At 47.9% G+C, this 20,637-nt stretch overlaps 1 protein-coding gene across 6 annotated transcripts in view; it reads right to left on the minus strand.

Annotated features, from left to right (window-relative positions):
* hdac7a (histone deacetylase 7a) overlaps positions 1-20,637 on the minus strand; it is a 68,640-nt gene that overhangs the window by 20,818 nt on the left and 27,185 nt on the right. For all 6 annotated transcript variants that reach the window (XM_036533195.1, XM_036533194.1, XM_036533197.1 and 3 more), the window contains 2 exons: positions 3,057-3,259; positions 2,883-2,970 (listed from right to left, as the gene is read on the minus strand). In XM_036533195.1, the coding sequence (XP_036389088.1) occupies positions 2,883-2,970; positions 3,057-3,259 (291 nt within the window). The remainder of the gene's footprint in view (positions 1-2,882; positions 2,971-3,056; positions 3,260-20,637) is intronic.

Genomic DNA, 20,637 nt, shown 5'->3' on the forward strand with positions numbered 1-20,637 from the left:
AATCTTTGAGCCCATATCCAAACGGTGCTGTTGTTTCATTAAATGTCTGCTGCAAAGGATGTTGCATTCTTTTACATGCCAGGTGCGTACATTATCAGGGCGCGTGCTAAACCATTAACCAACACTCAAACTCCCCATGACACGGGTGGCTCCGAGTAAAGTGTGGGCGTGGCCGAGAGGGGTGTGGTTTAGGCGGGGCCGACAGGCCTGAGGACCAAGCCTCTCTCTCCTCTAGGCGCAGCCAAAGCAGACTGCCTGCATCTGGAACAAGACGGGAGGGCGCTGTAATTGTTAGGGTCAATATTTACATGACCATTCTATTTGCACAGCAAGCCTATTTTTAACCACTGGGTAAACCGCAACCCGTCTCTACAATTTCCAATCGATTGGTGAGGCCAGCCAATAGACTGCAGGGATTAGGATTAAGACAACTCAGACTCAATGTTAATGCTAATGCTTTGGTCACAATTTTGTTCTCTTACAGGAAAAATATATTATTCTTGGGAGTAAAAACATAAATAGGATATGATGGTCTGGCATCAATGAGTCCAAAAGACTAATAAAGAGGGCTTGCCGTGGCTCAGACAGCTGACAACAAACCATCCACAACAAAGTCAAATGAACATTGCTGCTTTGTGTATGAAGTGACGGCAATAGCCACAATGGCACAGTGAAAACTGACCCTTCCTTATTCAAACTACCTGGAGTGAGAAAGTCCAGATAAGAGGATGAAGTGAAATACAGTAAAAGAGTGGGATGGAATCGCGTCCTGGAACCCTTCCTGCCACTTCCCTGTGCTTCCACAGGGTGTTTTTCTCAGAGTGCACCTTGGTGTATTTTTGGACTTCCTTGGAAGAACTGACTGAGATGAGTAAAGGGGCTGGGTGATTGCTGGGAAATTCCATCCTGACTCGAGCAGACACAATTATCAGCTGCCACCCAAAAAGGCAGCTTTTTTTTTCCTTTTTTTTTTAAACAAAGAGCATTCTTTGGATGTTTGGTGTGAAACTGAATATTGGGTGTTAGGTCTAATTTGGCTGTGAGGGGGAGCTGAGAGCCTTTTGTCTTTGGTGGAAATTTTCCTAGATTCTCCATCCTGAGCGACCCTGACGTGAGCTTAAATTAAGTGCAGGGCGGTGAGGCCGGCTAGCATCATGTCATAAAGCAGAGGAAAGGTCCAGGCTGCTTAAAAAAGCAGTCTATATTGGGGGGGGGGGGATGGTGACTCAGCCTCTGACAGGAAAGGCACTTATTTATTGTGTTTCCCAAAGGCATAGTGTGTCCACAACTTAATGAGAGCTCCAACACTAATACAGGAACAGATGGTGCATATGCTGTCTGCATGCTATACTGTATAGTACCAGCCAAAAGTTTGGACACACCTGATTCAGATAATGGCAAACATGCATTAAAAGACATTTTGATCTAAAGACTTCTGCTCAAATGCTTGAAATTTGTTTCTTAGACAAATATAAATAGTGAAGTTGATCCTTATGCATGGAAAAAATGTAATTTTAAGAATTTTTAAAAGAATCTAAAATATAAGATAGTTTTGATTTGTTTAACACTTTTTGGTCACTGCATAATTCCATTTGTTTTATGATGTCTTATTCTGAAATGTGGAAAATAGTAAAAATAAAGAAAAACCCTTCTGTGAGTAGGTGTGTCCAACCTTCTAACTGGTACCGTATGTATACTGTCTGAATGCAGCACTGTTGTGTGTAAGTTCTCTGTCCGTATGCAGTGCCGCTGTGTGTAAGTTCTCTGTCCGTATGCAGTGCCGCTGTAAGTTTTCTGTCCGTATGCAGTGCCGCTGTGTGTAAGTTTGCTGTCCGTATGCAGTACTCCTGTGTGTAAGTTTGCTGTCCGTACGCAGTGCCGCTGTGTGTAAGTTTGCTGTCCGTATGCAGTACTCCTGTGTGTAAGTTCTCTGTCCGTATGCAGTACTCCTGTGTGTAAGTTCTCTGTCCGTATGCAGTGCCGCTGTGTGTGAGTTTGCTGTCCGTATGCAGTACTCCTGTATGTAAGTTTGCTGTCCGTATGCAATGCCGCTGTGTGCGAGTTTGCTGTCCGTATGCAGTACTCCTGTGTGTAAGTTTGCTGTCCGTACGCAGTGCCGCTGTGTGTAAGTTTGCTGTCCGTATGCAGTACTCCTGTGTGTAAGTTCTCTGTCCGTATGCAGTACTCCTGTGTGTAAGTTTGCTGTCTGTATGCAGTGCCGCTGTGTGTAAGTTTGCTGTCTGTATGCAGTGCCGCTGTGTCTAAGTTCTCTGTCCGTATGCAGTGCCGCTGTGTCTAAGTTTGCTGTCCGTATGCAGTGCCGCTGTGTGTAAGTTCTCTGTCCGTATGCAGTGCTGCTGTGTGTAAGTTTGCTGTCCGTATGCAGTGCCACTGTGTGTAAGTTCTCTGTCCGTATGCAGTGCCGCTGTGTGTAAGTTTGCTGTCCGTATGCAGTGCCGCTGTGTGTAAGTTCTCTGTCCGTATGCAGTGCCGCTGTGTGTAAGTTTGCTGTCCGTATGCAGTGCCGCTGTGTGTAAGTTCTCTGTCCGTATGCAGTGCCGCTGTGTGTAAGTTTGCTGTCCGTATGCAGTGCCGCTGTGTGTAAGTTTGCTGTCCGTATGCAGTGCCGCTGTGTGTAAGTTCTCTGTCCGTATGCAGTGCCGCTGTGTGTAAGTTCTCTGTCCGTATGCAGTACTCCTGTGTGTAAGTTTTCTGTCCGTATGCAGTACTCCTGTGTGTAAGTTCTCTGTCCGTATGCAGTACTCCTGTGTGTAAGTTTGCTGTCCGTATGCAGTACTCCTGTGTGTAAGTTTGCTGTCCGTATGCAGTGCCGCTGTGTGTAAGTTTGCTGTTCGTATGCAGTGCCGCCCACAGTCTCTTACTCTGCTGGCTCTTGTCCTTGCGTAGCAGCTGCTGCAGCTCCTGCTGCTTCTCCTGCTCTTGCTCCCGCCGCCTCTGCTCCATGTTGAACTGGAATGAGGCGGAGACACAGTGAGTGAGCGGGGAGCGGAGAGGGCACTGCGGGAGGGGTGGCGGGGGTGGGGGGAGGGGCGTACCCGGATGTGCTGCTGCAGCTGGTGCTGGGAGAGCTGGGCGCAGGGCTGGGGCGAGAACGGGTTGAGGAGGAGGGGGTGGGGCAGGGGCGTGAGCATGGCCGTCTCCGAGCCTGGGCGAACCGGCCGCTGTCCCACACGCAGGTCCATGGGGGCCGACCCCGCAGACGCAGTCACTGAGGCTGCCGTGGGACCGGTTACATCCGCTGTGGGGAGGGAGGATACGGGGGGGGGAGAGAGAAAGGTGGAGTCATTCAACTTTCACAGGCACTTTTGCATACGCTGTTCCCATCCAGTCCCCCTTTCTCTTGAATTTTGCAAAGCAAGTCCCAGATAGATAGGAAACCCTCCCTTTAATATTCCACCCTTTAATATAGACAAAAACAAAACTCATTAAAGTGAGGGAATGAGTGTGTGAGAGAGAAAGAGAGAGAGAGGGAGAGAGAGAGGCACGGCCCACTCAAAAGCTGGAACATCTGTGGCCGGCTGAATGAGAAAGCTAATCCCACACGGCCATTAGAGGCAGAGCTGGACATGAGCAGGGACAATATCCCCTCCGCTCGCCTCCCACTCGCTACCCAGCTCTCTCCCCTTTGTCTTTTGTGTGCTTGCTTTTCTTCTCACAGCACATTCATCCTCTTTCACCCTGCACTTCTTTCCCTTTTTTTCCTTTTTTTTTTTTTGCATGTCTCCTCTGTGCCATTTGCATTGCTCTTGTGGCTCAATGGTAAAGACCGGCTCTTTCTACAGAGAAGTGGGGGTGAGGGGGGAGAGGAGAGGGGGCAGTAGGGTTTTGGGCTCTGGGAACAAACCATGGCCATGAGCAAAACCTAAGCACAATCGATACCCCCCCAACATTCCTCCCCTCAGCATTTCTGACCGGGGGGGGGGGGTGCTGGAGGGTGACTAGCTCTTGGTATGCCCCTGTCCATCCAGGAAATGTGATTGGTTGCAGCACGTCCGTGCAGAGAAAGTGTGGAAATACGAGGGAAGAGCGGGCGTGCGGCTGAGTGACGGATGTTTATCGGTAAAGAAAGCCGACACTGACGTTACTTTTGTTGCCGAGTGTGCTGTGTCTGCGAGAGCGATACGGAGACGAGTAAAGTGGGGGGGTGAGCGGCCTGCGGCCTGAGTAACGAGGCCCCTGAGGCCCCCGGGCCCGCGGCCGTAAACCTGGCGAGAGAGCCTGGTTTATGGGGAGGAAAGAGCGAGAGAGTGGAGGAGAAGGAGAGAGAGAGAGAGAGAGAGAGCTGCGATATGGCCAGGCTGCTCAGGTCAGGAACACCAATCGGTCACTTCCCTGAGCCTGCGAGAAGCACGGCTAAATTTAGCAATGGCCCTGAAACAAAAAGCCACTTTAACAGTGAGGTTTAAAACGGGGAGAGCGTGTGTGTGTGTGGTGGTGGGGGGGTTGTTAGTTCCTACATAACAGTGAACCAATGTATGCATTGTTTGAAGTGAATGCCTCTTCTATACTGACTGGTGTAGCTATGTACTCTCACAACCCCCCACCCTTTCAGAAACAAGGCGTTATGTGATTCATTCATTAGCTATTCATTGAAATCAAAAGGGTGTTTGCACACAGCCTCTGTCCAAGTGAGTACTACAGTTCTCTCTGTGGAAATAACACTGGATAAATATTGTTGGTTAAGGTACTGCTATTTGGCCGAACAAATCCCTTCATATCACTTTAAGGATGAGCAAAATAAGAAAAGCTTCTCTTTGAAGACTCTTCCTGAATTGCATAAGAGTACATTTCTTTGATCTGCAGCAAATGAAGCTCAGCTGAGAATGATGAAATTTTGGGAAGATCGTTTTGACTGTAAGAGCCGGGTCTTTTGTCAGCTGGTTAATGTGGTGCTGACTATGATGGCAGATCAAATGGGTCTTCTGAAGCAACTTTGCATCTCCGCGGCCCTTATTAGGAGAAGCGAGAGCAGGATAAAGACTTGGCAGAGGCTGAGGATACCGCTGCTGTTTGGAATTATTCAAATCCTTCACGACAGGTCAACATGCACTTAAAGCCCAGCGCCGTTGGAGCCCAATTGTTCCCAGAGTGGAGCTGTAATTCAAATCAGAAAACAAAAGGAGCCACTCATGGAATAAGCAAATGCCTCCATTCGCCAAAGCTTCCTGTGACTCACTAAATGTGTGTGATGAAACATTTCCGTGCCTTTTGTTTTTCCCAGAATGAAAATCTGTGAGGCTCTCAGACTGATCGCAGAACGCCCCCTCTGTGGGCCGTGACAGCTGATGACCACACACACCCATCTGCAAATGACCCTGTGTGTGTGTGTGTGTGTGTGAGTTATGACGTGTGTGTGTGTGAATGTGTGCCCATATGCGTGTGTGTGTATGTGAGAATGTGTGACCATATGCAAGTGCGTGTGTGTGTGTGTGTGTGTGTGTGTGAGTTATGATGTGTGTGTGTGTGAATGTGTGCCCATATGCATGCGTGTGTGTGTGTGTGTGTGTGTGTGCATGAGAATGTGTGACCATATGCAAGTGCGTGTGTGTGTGTGCGTGCGTGAGTGTGTGTGTGTGCTTGCGCGTGTGTGAAAGAGCATATCAGCTGTGTCTGGCTGCGAACGCGTCTGATAAATGAGACAGGAATGCATGATGACCAAACCCATTAAAACAACAGACAGACAGATCGGTTCCATCTAGGAAAACACAGCCCTCGGAATGCGCCAGGTGTGGATCAGTCAGAGAGCAGACAGGTGAGAATGCGGTCAGCTTTTCCACCATCACTCTCCGGTTTTGCGCTGTGTCGTCCCTTTCGTACTCCATGAAGTACAGTTCGAAGCAGCGTTTGGCCCAAAGGACGTGTGCAACTGCTGCCGCCAATCCCCCAGGGCTCTTGCAGGGCCATGTGTGTGCAGCAGGCTTGTTGAGTGATTGGTACTGATTGTTGACAACGTGATCTATGACTCCCATCTTTTTCCAGTGGGCAGAATAAGTCATGCCATCATGGCTGGTTTCTGTGGCATCTCGCCTGTCTTCCTGCAAACAGTGCATCTGTTACACCATTTGATTGGTAGAAACTATATCCACGCAATAGGAAATGTACAAACAGTGTACCCTGTATTCATTCAACAGACTCATCAGATAGCTAACAGCATTGAGGGTAACCCACCAAAATAAAATGAAGCAGCTCTTTTTTTCGAGTTGTTCTTTTTCTGTACTAGAGAAACCGCTTGAGCAGTGGTACATTCAGTAACAGGGGCAGCTGGTTCAACCCTAAACGCTTTCACCACTGTGTACAGTAGCTCTGCTCTTGCAACTCTTTCTGGGGTTTCAAGCCCTCCTTCCGGTAAATTCCAAGCATAATACCGAACAGCGCGGTTGTTATGCTGTTCGACTGGTAAAATCTACCACCCCACAACAGGAAATGTAGCTACATATAGTACTTTCAGCGTGTGTCTGACAGAACTGTCACAAAACCACTGCAGGGCGGGTGGGACCAGTGAAACCCACCAAATGAACACGGTTCCTCTCTTCGTTCTGTGCTGTTTGCTGTTTTTGTACGTACCTCCTCAGAGCGCTCAGTCAGTGCTCAGAGAAGGGAAAACAAAAAGCAGCCGGCCAATCGCAGCAAAAGCCCCAGTTGTGCAGGGCTCCCAGTTTTTGCTAGCGGAGCCAATGGCGTCGGAGTTTCCCGGGTCTGGACGCTGGCCCTGGCGCGGTGCCCTCTCCGAGCGGGGCAGCGGGGGTCCGCCGTGGGCAGCTGAGGACAAACCCAACCCCGCCGGAGCCCTACATCGGGGCGCTCCCCCCCGCGCGATAACACCGGCCCCTTCCCGAGCGGAGAGACCCGCACAGGAAGCGCGGGGAATCGGACGCTGGCTCACATCTGCACTCTTGTGCCACGGCCAAAACGCACTTTCCGCTCAGGAGAAGCTCCACATCCTTCGCGCCGTGGAACAGGGGATGCAGAAAACACCCCTTGCCGATTTACAAAAAAGTAAAACGGGGACAATGGAAGTCACCCCTTGGTATAAATCTCAGAGGCTGCCCCCAGACGCATGCAGAGCCAGCCGGTCTAGTTCAAGAGTTTCAAATTAACCGTCTCAAAATACAAACCAGGAAAAACAGGAAGGAGAAACGCAGAGAAACATCTGCCCCTCGTGGGGTGTACCCCCCCCCAGCCCCCACCCCTCAGCTCTACAGGCCCTGCTGCAATTGAAGGAAATGAGGACTTTAATTGGCATTTAGTCCAAGTCTATTTTGGGGCGGGAGGAACACGTTGAGCTCCTCTTTTTTTCCGCCTTTAGTTTTGCCGCTTTCAAAGGCGACTTTTGTTAGACACACTCATCAACACAGTTCCCATCCACTAGCCTAGCGGAAATTCCATGCAAACAATATCCCCAAGTGAGAAAAAGCAGGGGACGAAGAAAGGGACAAGGGAATGTGATTTTTCAAATAAAGCTGACTATGAGATTGTTGGGAAGCATTAACTAGTAGTTTTGAAAGTATATAACTCAAGTATTGACTCATGAGGAGTAAAAATGAAAGCCATTTATTGTCATGGATATCAGTAATTCGATGACAGAGTGGCATAATTCCCAGTGACCAGCTACTATTTTGCCAGTGCATGATTTCTTATTTTGTGGTGACATGACAGGACTGCTTTGAACTGTTGTGCAAGCTTTTGCAGTACCTGCCTCTTTCTTACGAGCTGCCAACAGTAACATTAAAAGATAAACAACTCCTTACATTTACTTTGATGGTGATTCCAGCACGCTCCTGTACCTGAGTGTGTGTGCGCGCGTACGCGTGTATGTGTGTGTGTGAAAAAGAAAGATGTTTATGCGTTAGTGAGAAAGACAGTGAAAGAAAGATATATGTGTGTATTTGTGCACAGAGACTGTTTGTGTGTGTGTGTGTGTGTGCGCGCATGTGTGTGTGTGAGTGACAAAGAAAGAGAAAGAGAAAGAGTGTGTCCACAGTCCTTCCAGTCCAAGAGAGATCTGTCACTCTCTGCACTCAGAGATTGATGACAGACTCCACAGAGGTACTGGTCTGGGCTTGTTTGCTCTCTGAACAGTGTGTGGAGTGGAGGTGTCAGAGGGGCCTGCTGAAATGCCCTGCACGTGTTTGCTCTCACTCACCGCAGTCACCCCCCCGCCCCCCCCCCAACCCCCCTCAACCCCCCCCCAGCCCTCAGTTTTATCCGGAGTCCCTACCAATGTAGTTAAACACCGTTTGATTTGGCTCAGCACTTAACTGTAAGTGAGGAGTGAATTGAGAGAGCAAACCAAACTCCTTCTCCTTCCAAAACCCGGAGAGTGGGTGAACGCAGCGCCTACAGGGAGCCTCAGCCGAATCTCTGGAAAAAACAGACTTACAAAAAATAGGGATTGGGGGGGGGGGGTGCTGGGAAAACCTGACACCCCTGAGAAAGTTACCCTGAGCCCTTAAGCCACTGGTGAAATATGTCAAACGTCCCAGCCAGAGGGGAAGGGGAGGGGGCGGGTGGGTTCAGGGGGGTGGCGAGATGCCACAGTCATTATTATGATCGGATGTCTGCCTGTTGCTCGGAGCTGCAGGTGACTCTTTGACCATGGGCGCACGCGTAACCCGAAACCCCGCTCCCCCCCTCTCCTTTGTTCCTGCGAGCCGACCCCTCGCTCCTTGCCGTCTCGCTGCGGGGCGGGGCTGGGCAGAGGGGCCCGCTCAACCGCGGTGTTTACTGCGCCGCCCGGCCCCCGGCGCACATGACCGCGACCGCAATTTCACCCGACCGTGCCGCCTTTAATCCGACATCCAGCTCTTTCCATTTGGAATCTCGGCATTTTTAAATGTGCTCAGCTCAGCTGTTCCCTTTGACAGTTAGTTAATGCACCAGCCGAGAGGCAGTCTGGTTACTATTATTCCTCTGCTCAGCAGACATGCTCATAAAGGACACCTTACATAGGTTATATTTTTACATATCAGTCATGTATACAGTTGGATATCTAGTGCAGGTACCTGCATTACCTTACCTGGGAATTAAACCTGCAGCTTCCCAGGCACAGGTTCCTATCTTTGACCACTAATCCAAACTGCCACCCTTAAGTACATTGATATATAATTGATAAAAGGTAGGTCACGTGTGCCATGTTAGAGTGATGTAACGGGACACTGGGCCACCTCAGCCTCGGCTGTGCCAGGCTGTGCCTCGGCTTTCTCCACCCTGGCTGGGTGCCTCATCACCTGAGCCCGTTCCACACATAGTTGCGTTTAAAAAGCCTCCCACCTGCGGCGCACAAAACTTTGACTTTGACCTGCTGCTGGACAGTGCGGAGACCACCCTGATAATTCACCTCGTTAGTGCCGTTAATAATCCTCGCCGCGTTGTAAAGCGTATTCTTGTTATTTTAATCCCCGTCGTTACCGCTGAGGAGACTTATGAAAAGTGACAGCACTGAGGGATGAACAGCCATGCACCCAGAGAGGCGCAGCTGGGCTCTGGTTTGCATCTTGTGGTAAAGCGCTAAAGTGCTAAAGCGCTAAAGCTCTTGCTCCAGGCTGCTGCCTGAAGCCTGAAGCCTGTTTTTCCCTTTAAAACCAGAGCAGTTCCTGCTGAGACCAAGAACCGGCGGCCAGGCCAGTCAACAGGACATGGGAGCTGATAAGGGGGATCCTGACAAAACACAGGTCACCGTGTAATGAGGCTTCAGGGTTTTTTTCGGCCGCGTTAAAAATGCTCAGTATTGCAGCTGGAATGTGCAGAAACCCCATCCCCCACTCGCAACAGCTCCAAAACACTGGCCTATGAAGCCTCCAGCATGTCCTGACGTTGAGAGATGAGCTGCCTGAAAGAAAACAGGACAGCGTTCTGTAGCGTTCACGCCCAGAGGGGCGAAGGGCCGTTATGATCGATCATCCACCCCTCTTTCCCCAAAACACACTCTAATAAGACCTCGATGGCTGTTTAAGTCAAGCCTGGGCCAATGCGGAGAGGAAGAGAAGAGTTTGTGTATTGGAGGTCAGGTTTACACCACGTGCATTTTATATGCGGCTCCCTTACTGGGCTGCACTAAGCCTGCTTACACAGCGCATACTTGCAGAGTACTCAATAAAACCGACTTCCACCTTTACAAAAACACAACTGCTTCTACTGTCACATCTACTGATTAACAGCACAGAGTTTCATTCGGTTTCCTTCCTTCAGTGAAGAGATAACCCACACAGAATAAATCCCAGGAGAACATTAAAGAATGATTAAACCAGCATGTAATGTAGAGCCCGACGAGACTCTGTGATTCCACAGCAATGCAAGGCCATGGCATCCATTATAGGCACTGCTGTCCCTCTGTGGCTAATCTGGAAGCACTTTGTTAATAAATAAATACACAGTGCCAAGAGAGGAAAAAGTGAGGTTTCTCTGAATCCGAGAGGCATGTGGAGAAAGGGCCGGCAGGTCCTTCGTGGAGCTCTTTGGCTCACGGGAATGACCACAGTGTAGAAACTGCCATAAACCCAGCTGCACCTCAGGCTGGTCGTGACATAATGGGCGTGGCCACGTCACCACGCTACAGCGTGGAGGGGGGCAGGGGGGAGGATCAGATCGGGGGGGGGAGCTCATTTGTTTCTCTGGAGCGAGTGGGGCGCGGAGGTATTTTTAGCAGCACTGATGGAACGTGTGTGACTGTGATCATTATGGAAATCACAGAAAGCGCAGGTGTGAGGGGCCGACACGAAAACAAACCGGGACTCTATGAGGAACAGGAACAGGAAGTCCCTTTTTTTCCACCGTCCTGCCATCAAACAACCAACGCTCCTGACCCCCCTCTCCGCCATTCCCCGGGAGACAGTATGGATTTCCTCCTCAGAAAAGAAGGGACAGCATTTTAGCAACGTGACCGTTCTCCTGTTAGCATGTTAGCCAGTAAACTGACACATTACTGGGCATTCCAATCACTGGTGTGCGTTCATTCTTGTGTTTTTACAGAGTAATAAACAAGAGACACAAAACCCACTGGGAGCCCCGTTCCCTCTCGCCCATGGTCCCAGCCTTTGTACAACAGCCACAAGGCTCTTTGAGCAGCCAATCAAAAACACACAAGGCTACAGAGAACTACACCTATCAGAGGTGTTTTTGAGTGAAGGGGGCAGAGAGGGGAGGGGTTGGGGGGGGTACGGGGAGTAGGTGAAGGTGCAATTATGCAAACACAGGTATTTTCAGGGCCCTTCTTCCTCATGTTTTGGAGCTGAGCTAATAATAGCAGGCTTTGTTTCCTTTTTACACTCTGATTTCGTTCCAAATGCTTTTAGACGATTGCCTAAGCACACCAATGTAGATCGCTCCCCAATTCACTGAAAATGTTGTGAAACTGTTCTGCATTCTTTCTGTTTGTTTTAAGGTAGACTGGGCTATTGTTGCACCGTGATCTCAGAAGTTTGAGGCTTTGTCTCACCAGGATAGAGAACCATAATTCTGGATTCAACTTATTTTTTAACCAACATCACACATTTTTAGTGTGAGGTTAAGTTGATACGAGAGTACGGCTTCATGCATCCAAAAATAGGATAGGTTATCATGTGTAATTAGTGACCATCACAGATTTTCTATGGAGAATGAGGTCTATCAAAGGTTCATTCCAGTCACTGATTGACAGCAGATGATGGCTCCACCCACTCTCCCATCACTGGGTGAGGCTGCGCATGTGCTGTTTCTACAATACTCCCCTTTCAACTCCAACTGACATCTTCACTTCCAGCCAATCATCAGAGAGATCATCTTAAGCAGGAGGCTGAAGAACCAATCACATGTCCACCTGCATATTTGGCAAGCTCCACTGCAAAGTCCTCAAAGCAGCCAGAATATAGACCTCATAGCCAGCAGAGATTAGGACAATGTGGGAGAGAGACATACACAGAAAGCACAAGATGACAGCATGATAGCGTGTGTTTGTCTGTGAGTGCGTGAGATGGTGTGTGTGTGTGTGTGTGTGTGAGAGAGATAGAGTGAATGCACATGTGTGCGTTTGACAGAGGGTATAGGCATATGAAGGCATGTGTGGGTGTGTGTGTGTGTGTACGGGAATGTGTGTGTGTATGTTCGTGTGTGTGAGCGTGAGTGTGCGTTTTCTCAGCGCGCCTCAGGATGGCACAGTTAGACAGGCTGATGTATTATTTATTGTGCAGTGGGTAAAGTTTCCACTGAGTTATGCCCTCAAGTTTCCAAAGCCGATCAGGTTTCCTCCTGTGAGGTCACCGCTCTCACAGGTAAAACTTTTCCCTAACAAAGCGCCGTGTCTCTGACACCCTGTCCACACTCCGATATGAACCTCAAACAATCATTCACTAACGTTCCCCGACACCAACAGGCAGCTAACGCAAGCAAGGCTGGAAATATTCACGGGCAAGAATTATTTTCTTCACCTGTCAAAAACAATCTTTCATCATAATTTAAGGTGAAATAATAGATGAAAACTTAGCCATTATTTTTTTGTCTGTTTTTCATCAGTATACTGAGGTCTTTCAAAAACCTCAATCACAATAAGAAGGGAAATTTAAGTGAAAATGGAAGACAATATTATTGTTATTGCTGTTGTTGTAATTATTATTGTATTTCATTTCTAACTTGAAGTTTTAACTTATGTTGCTTCAGGCTCTCCCTGCATTATGGTCACAGGTGGAACCTTTCCAAATGTGCTTACCATACAGTCTGTGGGAAACTACGAAAAATCCCTTTTCACTTCATGCTTTATAGCCCTGATATGAAAATGGAGAATTGGTACAGCGTGCCTCACTGAGACAGTTTGAGGGAATTGTTTCATCAAAAAAGGGACTCTCCACTTCTCTAACCGACACTGAATTTAAACTGGCCCCGGGCATGGCATCTGAAATGGACCTCAGTGAACAGCAGGGCCATGCCCATGCACACCAGCAGGCGAAAGAAGCAGACCTTCAACAAACTTAGTTGTTTCAGATTTCCGGATTGCTCCTTTCAGCTGGGTTCTGGAGTGCAGATCCAGCAGGGCTGAAGGCTAAGAGCACCTTAGCCCAGAGCTGGCATCCCTACTTAGAACAGTCTTTTTTCCTGGGGGCTTGTTTTCTTCTCTGGCAATTACTGTATGTACAAGGAGCTCTGCAAGAAAAAAAAAAAAAAAATTCGAGCTCTCTGGAGGGCAGTGAAATAGCAGAGGGAGGATTAATCAACAGAGAAACCCTTGGCCGTTTTAATTAGCCAAAGTCGCCCTCCTTAGAGATCGTTAAGGTAGCACTCCCCATTGTTTGGCTTCCTGTTCGAGCGAAGGAGAGCGTGTGATTAGAGCTCCTACCATCAACAAATCGAAAATAAGAGACCTTAAAAATAGAAGAGATGAAAACTACTGCACTTCTCTCTCCCTCTCCCTCTCTCTCTCTCTCTCTCTCTCTCTCTCTCTCTCTCTCTCTCTCTTTGAACTATAATTAGGTTAAGTGCTTCTCCCCATCGCTTGACTCTGGTCAGCGATAACATCCTCTTTCTTTTCTTTCTTCTTCTTCTTTTCTGTCTGTGTGAGCGTGCTCCCCTGCCCGTCGCCCCTGGTTGCGCTCGGCCATAGCCGCCATCCTATAAACACGCAGGAAGGGGGCCGATCACCAGAGCAACCTCACTAGACAGAAGGAAGCACAGTCTATAAAAAAAAAAAAAAGAGCGAAAAAAAACACACCCCAAAAACAAAAAGGCGCTTCCTGTTGGCAGAGTTTGTCTTGGTCTCCTTTTAGTGACTTCTGCTGGAGAACATTGTTATTTATGTGGCCTATCCGCTCGTGCACAGTGCACACATACATGCGCACACACAAACTAATGTCCCCTTTCACACTGACTCAATGGTACTGCATGCAGTGTTGCTATTTATAACACACATGAACTGCACAGGAAATTATAAACAGATCCAGGCATCAAAAAGGATACACGTCTCTGCCAGCAGCTCAACCTATCGATCCACAGATAGCGAGACGACTACGCACCAAGCACTGCTTACAAAGTTTAGAGTAACACTTCAATGGGTTTTACCTCAGCCACAACACATGAGATATTTGAGTGCCAGCCTTCAAAGTGCAAATCTTGATTTGGTTTGTTATTCATTTATCTTCCCAGCAGTGCTGCCAAAACTTTTAAGGGGATAGCTTAACTTAGGGAGGCTTGGTGCATGACACTTGCTGAGAGAAATACTTTTCTCTGACTTTCTGAGTAAAAACCAAGCTGCAGGAAAAAAATGTTTGACACAGTTTGTTTTCCCAGATACAATAGCTGTTGAGACAAAACGTACATGTACTTTCGGAGCTGAATTTTCTCTTGAAAAACCACCACTCGGCTACCCATTAAACACCGGGGTTAAAGGCCAACCTAGACTTCCATGCGATGGTCTGAGGGGACCGACTGAACGAGCAGACAGCACAAAGACGGGACAGAAACAAAGCGAAAAACCTCCATTCCAAAGAATGCTGAGACCTTTCGGGCTCCTCTCGGGCCTTGATCTGGCGACGGTGACGGAGAGGGCAGCGACCTCCCACTGGTACCCTTCTCCTCGAACACACACAGTTGGGTTTGCGTCCCTGCAGCTGTGTGACACGGTGGCTCGGGGCCACTGGTGTTTTTTGATGTTGCTAAATCAACCTTGTGTAAGACAGGATCTCCAATTATAGCCCCTGCCGACCGCATGCATGCTCGCGCTCTCTCTCCCTCGACTGGAGGAACCCACAGCATGTGTGTGTGCGTCTCAGTGTATTTATAGTGAACTACTTTGTGCATGCATGTAACAGTGGCTGCGTACAACATACTGAATGAGCCTGTTGGTGTGCAAGTACATATACGTGTACCTGTCAATGTGTGTTTCTCTGTGTGTGCCTGTCAGTTTGTGTGTGTGTGTGTGTGTGTGTGTGTGTGTGTGTAATGTGAGCCATACTTAGCAGAACTGTTGCCCTTCCGCTGCTCCAAACTGTAGTCTCAAACCCCTCCCTCCCCTTCAGTCACATCCCAAATTTCAGACATGCAGTCAGTCATCACAGATATGCCGTCTTACTGCTCTTGTGTGCAGTCAGAATTCTCCGAATGTGTGCACTGTAGGCAGACACAGGTATGCCACAGCGATGCAGGAGTTAAACACAAATCTCTCTGAAGGCAGCTCTTGTCACATACTGTAGTGTATATAAACATTCCACCCTCCCCCTCCTTCTGCTGTGTGATTCCCCCTCAAGCTATTTAAGTCTATTTATAGGCCTTATAGCCAAATACAAAAAAAGCAGCCACTACACAAACAGTGATTACTTGAAGGTGTGCCCCCCTGAGCTGGCCCATCCTTCATACCTGTGCAGACTCCACACACACACACACACACACACACGCAACACATGCACATACACACAAACATGCACAAACACAAGCACATGTGCACATGATCCATTTGCACAAAAACAAAACATACAAGCACAAGCAGAGTTTGAAAGTATTTCGAGGCATAAGCCCTCTAAAAGACATTCCATGCTGCGTCCCTCCCTCCTCCTCCCCACGGAGCTACTTGTCATTTCAACAGGCCCCCATAAAGGAACATCCAAACAAACACCTGTTTCTGCACCCTTTCATCTGGTGTAAGAATGCAGACGATGCCTGGCCGTGTGGAATGAGGGAACCACAGTGAAGACCCATCACATGCGTGCACACGCACGCACACACACACACGCACACACACACGCACACGCACACACATGCATACACGCACATAGGCACACCAAACATCCCTCTCTGTTCTTCCTGATTTACTTATTGTCAACAGTAAAAACAAAAATGAGTGACTGGTAGGATTAACAACTCATCAGCCATTCACAACAACCTTCCTGCTCTCTCTGTTGACATTTAAAGGCAACAGTCAGTTGCTGTCAACCCCTGAAGTGCACACAATTTCCCTTAGCGCTTCCAGCTCAGTTTAAAAGCAGTTGTGAAAAAGCTGTGTTCAACAGTCCAACTACACCGTGGCTTATGTGTACTTCCATGCTCAGGCTGAGTGAGTCTTTACTGGATGTGTCTTACTCTACACATCTCCAACAGGTCAACAGCCACTTCAGTCTGGGGTCAAGGGTCGGGGTTTGCCGTGCCATGGGGCGTTCACACCCTGAACGGGTAAAGAGGGGCAAAGAACCCTGTCACTGGCTCACAGGCGCGGGAGGAAGCTGTCTTTCCATGTGTTGGGAACGTGGCGGATTCTGTGCATGAGGGTGGCAGGCACTGCCGTTGTACCCTTGAGCAAAGGTACTAAACCTGATTTGTTTCAGCACCTCCCCAGCCGCATGAATGGATCAGGAGGGAGAACAGGCAAGGAGCCCACGTGACCCTGGAAAAGGGCGTCAGCTAGGCAAATAAAGAGGAACGAAAAAGAGCAGGCACGTGTTGTTGCCCCGGCGAGGGCGAACTGCGGGGCCAGGAGGAACAGGCATGCGCACGCGCTCGGGCCTCAGTTCCTGAAACGGTTAAACACCATTCGCCGCTTACCTCAAACTGCACTTCGGCGGACACAAAAATGCAGATAATGACACCTTTTCCATCCCTCTCCCTCCCTCCCTCAGACTCTTTAAATTTTAACAGCTGTTCTGGGAACAGCGGCGGAGGGGAACATGCGTCATGAATATTCAGAGTCACGGCCTGCCGTTTGAATGCACAACAAAAGAGGAGGCTGACATTAAAACTTAAAAACACATGGGACAGACACACACACACACTCACACACACACACACACACACACAAAACCGACTACCTCTGACATGGATTAAGATAAGAGTAGCTAGGCAGGCTCTGTAACCAGAAACTTAGCCCTGTCAACTGAAATTGACTTTCCGGCTTCCTGAATTAATGGCATCGTTACATTTACTTTAATGGCTTGGTGTGGAGCTGTGGTTGCCATGAGAACCGAGGTGTACCTGCCATGTCATGCAAATACTCCACCTCAGCCAAGGGCAGACCAAGGCCTGTGCTAAAACTGAGAGCAATCCACTTTGTTCCTGAATTTAAGCAGGTGTTATTTAAAGGAAAAGGTGAAAAAAAAGTTAAAAAAATGACTGAAAATAAAAATGGCTGGATGAACCAATATGAGGTCAAAAACAAAGAAAAGTAACACCCGAGTTTGTTGTTGTGTGGTTTTGTGTGGCCATACATGGTCACGGTCATACACAGTCATACACGGTCATACGCAGTGAATAAGCAGCACCAATAGCACATACAGCATGTGATTGCAAATTTAGCAGGGTCCTCACAGCAGTGAACCCAACGGCCAGGCCCCCGTCTCGCCTTTTGTGATGTTGTGATAAAGTTCTAGGCAGCCGAGCTGACTCAGCCTGGGAGGGTTTTGGTGAGAGACACAGTGAGCAGTTCACCACATGACTTACATTATTCAGCGTTTTCAGTAATATCGTTCGCATTAGTGATCAGGGATGAAGCCAGGCATTACGTTATTTGAGTGTTCGATCAATCGGCAATGAGGTCACTAATCGATTACACGGATTAGTATTTGAATGCTTCTTAGTTAGCAACAAAAATGCCAAAAAACAAATGCCAAACATCTGTATTCTTTCTCATCACTATTCACGAAGGAGAGCCTAGGGACTCCGCATAAGATAAGCAAATCCGGTTGATATTATTAAGTTTCCAGGGCGAAAGAGCGAGCAAACGCAGACCTCTTTGTGGCAAGTCATTATTTACAGAGACAGAGTTGGAGTCCAGAGGAAAAAATGCAGGGCTCTATTATTCAGTTGTTTGATCTTAGGAGCCAAAGGATATTTGCATATCATATCGTTCTGAATGCACACCCCTGTAAGTGGTTATGCTTCACCTTAGGGCAGGACTTCTGTGGACCATCAGCCCACGCTAAAGACGTGGCTAGAGGGTGACTGGACTGAAAGAGAGTGGGAAGAGGAAGGTAAGTGCCACTGGAGAGGGAGCAGTTCCCCATTCCTGGAAAGAGGGGAGCTCTTGTAAGATGGCACTCCTCATTACCAGGCCCCTGGGGGTAAAAACAGCCTGTTATTCTGACTATTGCACACCAAAAATGCTTATCTAAGTGCCAACCCCTGCGTGCACCAGGAGCGAAGCCAGATCTGGAGCACAATGACTGTTGTGGAGATGCTTTTCTGTTGTGGACTGCGCAGAGCTCCGGCAATGTGGACAGGGGATGAATGAGGATCGTCTTACCTGCCTGGCAACAGGCAATCTGATCCCGGGCCAGTACAACCAGCGCCCTGTCGTGGGGCTGCATTCCTGTCTGTTTGAGAGTGCACGGCTAGGAGCCAATCATGACTCCTTGTCTTCTGTAACACCCCCCCCCCCCCCAATCTTCTACAACTCATGTATGTCTTGTAGAACTTTGTAAAATCTTCTTGAGGTCCATAGCATCTTACAGAACTCCCTAATGTCTTCTAGAACTTATCTATCGCCTAGAACTCCCCGTTACCATCTAAAACTTTCCTATATTCCAGCACTCTCGAGTAAAGTTGGACCATGCTTCCTTGAGCTGAAAGACCCCAGCAACTGCAAGAATAAAACAGTTCCCCTTATGCAACATCACTGTCGCTGCATGGTCCTCAGGTGTTTATAAATGAATCAGTTTGTATTTGAAAGGGAAGGACAGCCAAAATAGCCCCTGTCTAAATTAACTACTGTGCGCTGGTTCAAGGGAGCCTAAAAAAGATTGAAGGATTGCATCTCTCCTAAAACGGTAAGGGCCATCAGAGTAACATTATGTTCTTTGTATCCAGCCTCCACCACACGGCAGTGACCGGGATTGAAGATGGGTCACGTTCAGGCAATACAATCAAAACGATCGTACAAATTCAGAGTTATCAATATCAGACAGGTCCGATCACCCTTCCTTCTATTCTGCAACTACTGTGAATGGCTTCCTCACCCATCTTAAAATCTTTTGAGTGTAAAAACGCCACTGTGACTTAAAGCACATCCAGAAGGTGTGTTTTCCTTACTGGCAAAAAGGTGACTAAGGACACGCTGGTCTTTCGTGATGGCTGTAATAGATACTGCAGCATCTCACCCAAGCTGCTGTTCAGTAACTTTTCAGTGACAGGGGCAGCCTTGCGTGAAGCAGTTTGTTTACTCTAGCTTACCCATCTCTACTGTGTTGATAACTTTCAGCTTTCAGTTAATGCAGCCAAAGAGAACTGCTATGCATATGCTATTTCTGCCAATACAATTACACTCCAGTGGGTTCACTGACATCTATGGCATGAAATTGGTCACGATGGTTAAGCCTAGAAATATTCAGGATGTGAAGATTATTTTGGACGTACAGTATTTAAACATTATCAAAATCTTCTACAGCTCCTGTAGTGTTCCAGACCACTCTGTTTACTGGAAATGAAGATAGCCTCTGTGGGTCTTGGCACTGGAAGGGATGTTTTCATGGTATCAAAAATCAACTCCCCTCCTCTCATTATACACACACACACACACACACACACACACACCGCACACACACACACACACACACACACACCACACACACACATACACGCTCATATTCACACATACACATATACACACACACACTCATATTCACATAATGACACATAAACAAAGCAACACACATGTACATTCAGGTACAGTGCACAGTTAAGGTACACAAACACACACACACACACACACACATACACACACACACACACACACACACACACACACACAGAGTTAAATTGTGCCTGCAGGGTTTCACAGAAGAAGACATCAACAAGCAGGGAGTAGTCAGCTGACCTGCGTTTCAACAAGGAACAGGAAACGTGATCTTCACTGCTACCCTCCACAAAACAATCTCTCTATTGTTGTGTGCTTATTTCTCCTCTCCTGGTGAATTTGGGGATTTTTCAAACATTATTTGGTTTTGCTTTCCTTGTTCTCAAGCTGAATCTCTGCATTTAGTGAGAACCAGAGCTTCTCAGCACTGAGTCTTCTTAACCTCTCACAAATGCTTGGCCTGTACTTCCCACCACATCTGCCAGAACCAACTGCCATATACATACAGGACACCATTACTAATAGAATCACACATTTTTTTGAAAATACAGAAAAACATCATTCAAAAAAACTAAAGGAATTGTTGTTTGGAAAACAACCTGATAAAAGCAAAACATTTCTGATAGTGATTGAGACTGGGGTTGAGCAATTAAACAGGATGGAGTCACCAAGTAAATAAACTACTGTTTTACCCTCCCTAACATCCTGCTCTCATAACCAATTCAAGATCAGGGGAGAAAGTCAGATAGGCAGAGGGTTTTGCAATGGTGCTCATGGGAAATGAAGTCCACAGCTAGCTGAAGCCTCCCCCACAGCCTTTTGCTCTAAACTTCACCTTCCATTTCCACCACTGTAAAAACACTGCATAAGATCATGCCTATCAAACTCACCTCGAGACATTTGGTGCTGGATTGGGGCATATCTTTTCTGCAGGCCTCTACCTCTCTGAGGACAAAAAACAAGATCCGAGTACGTGCCAAAACTGCATTCCACCACTGCAGCTCAGTACGAGTTTAAGAACTGCCACCGCACTAGCTGTACGGGCTACAACCGTGACCGCTTCTTTCACACAACTATTTAACACAGGGGGAAGCTTCTGA

The sequence above is a fragment of the Megalops cyprinoides genome, chromosome 7 (assembly GCF_013368585.1).
Source record: "Megalops cyprinoides isolate fMegCyp1 chromosome 7, fMegCyp1.pri, whole genome shotgun sequence".
Classification (NCBI taxonomy): Eukaryota; Metazoa; Chordata; class Actinopteri; order Elopiformes; family Megalopidae; genus Megalops; species Megalops cyprinoides.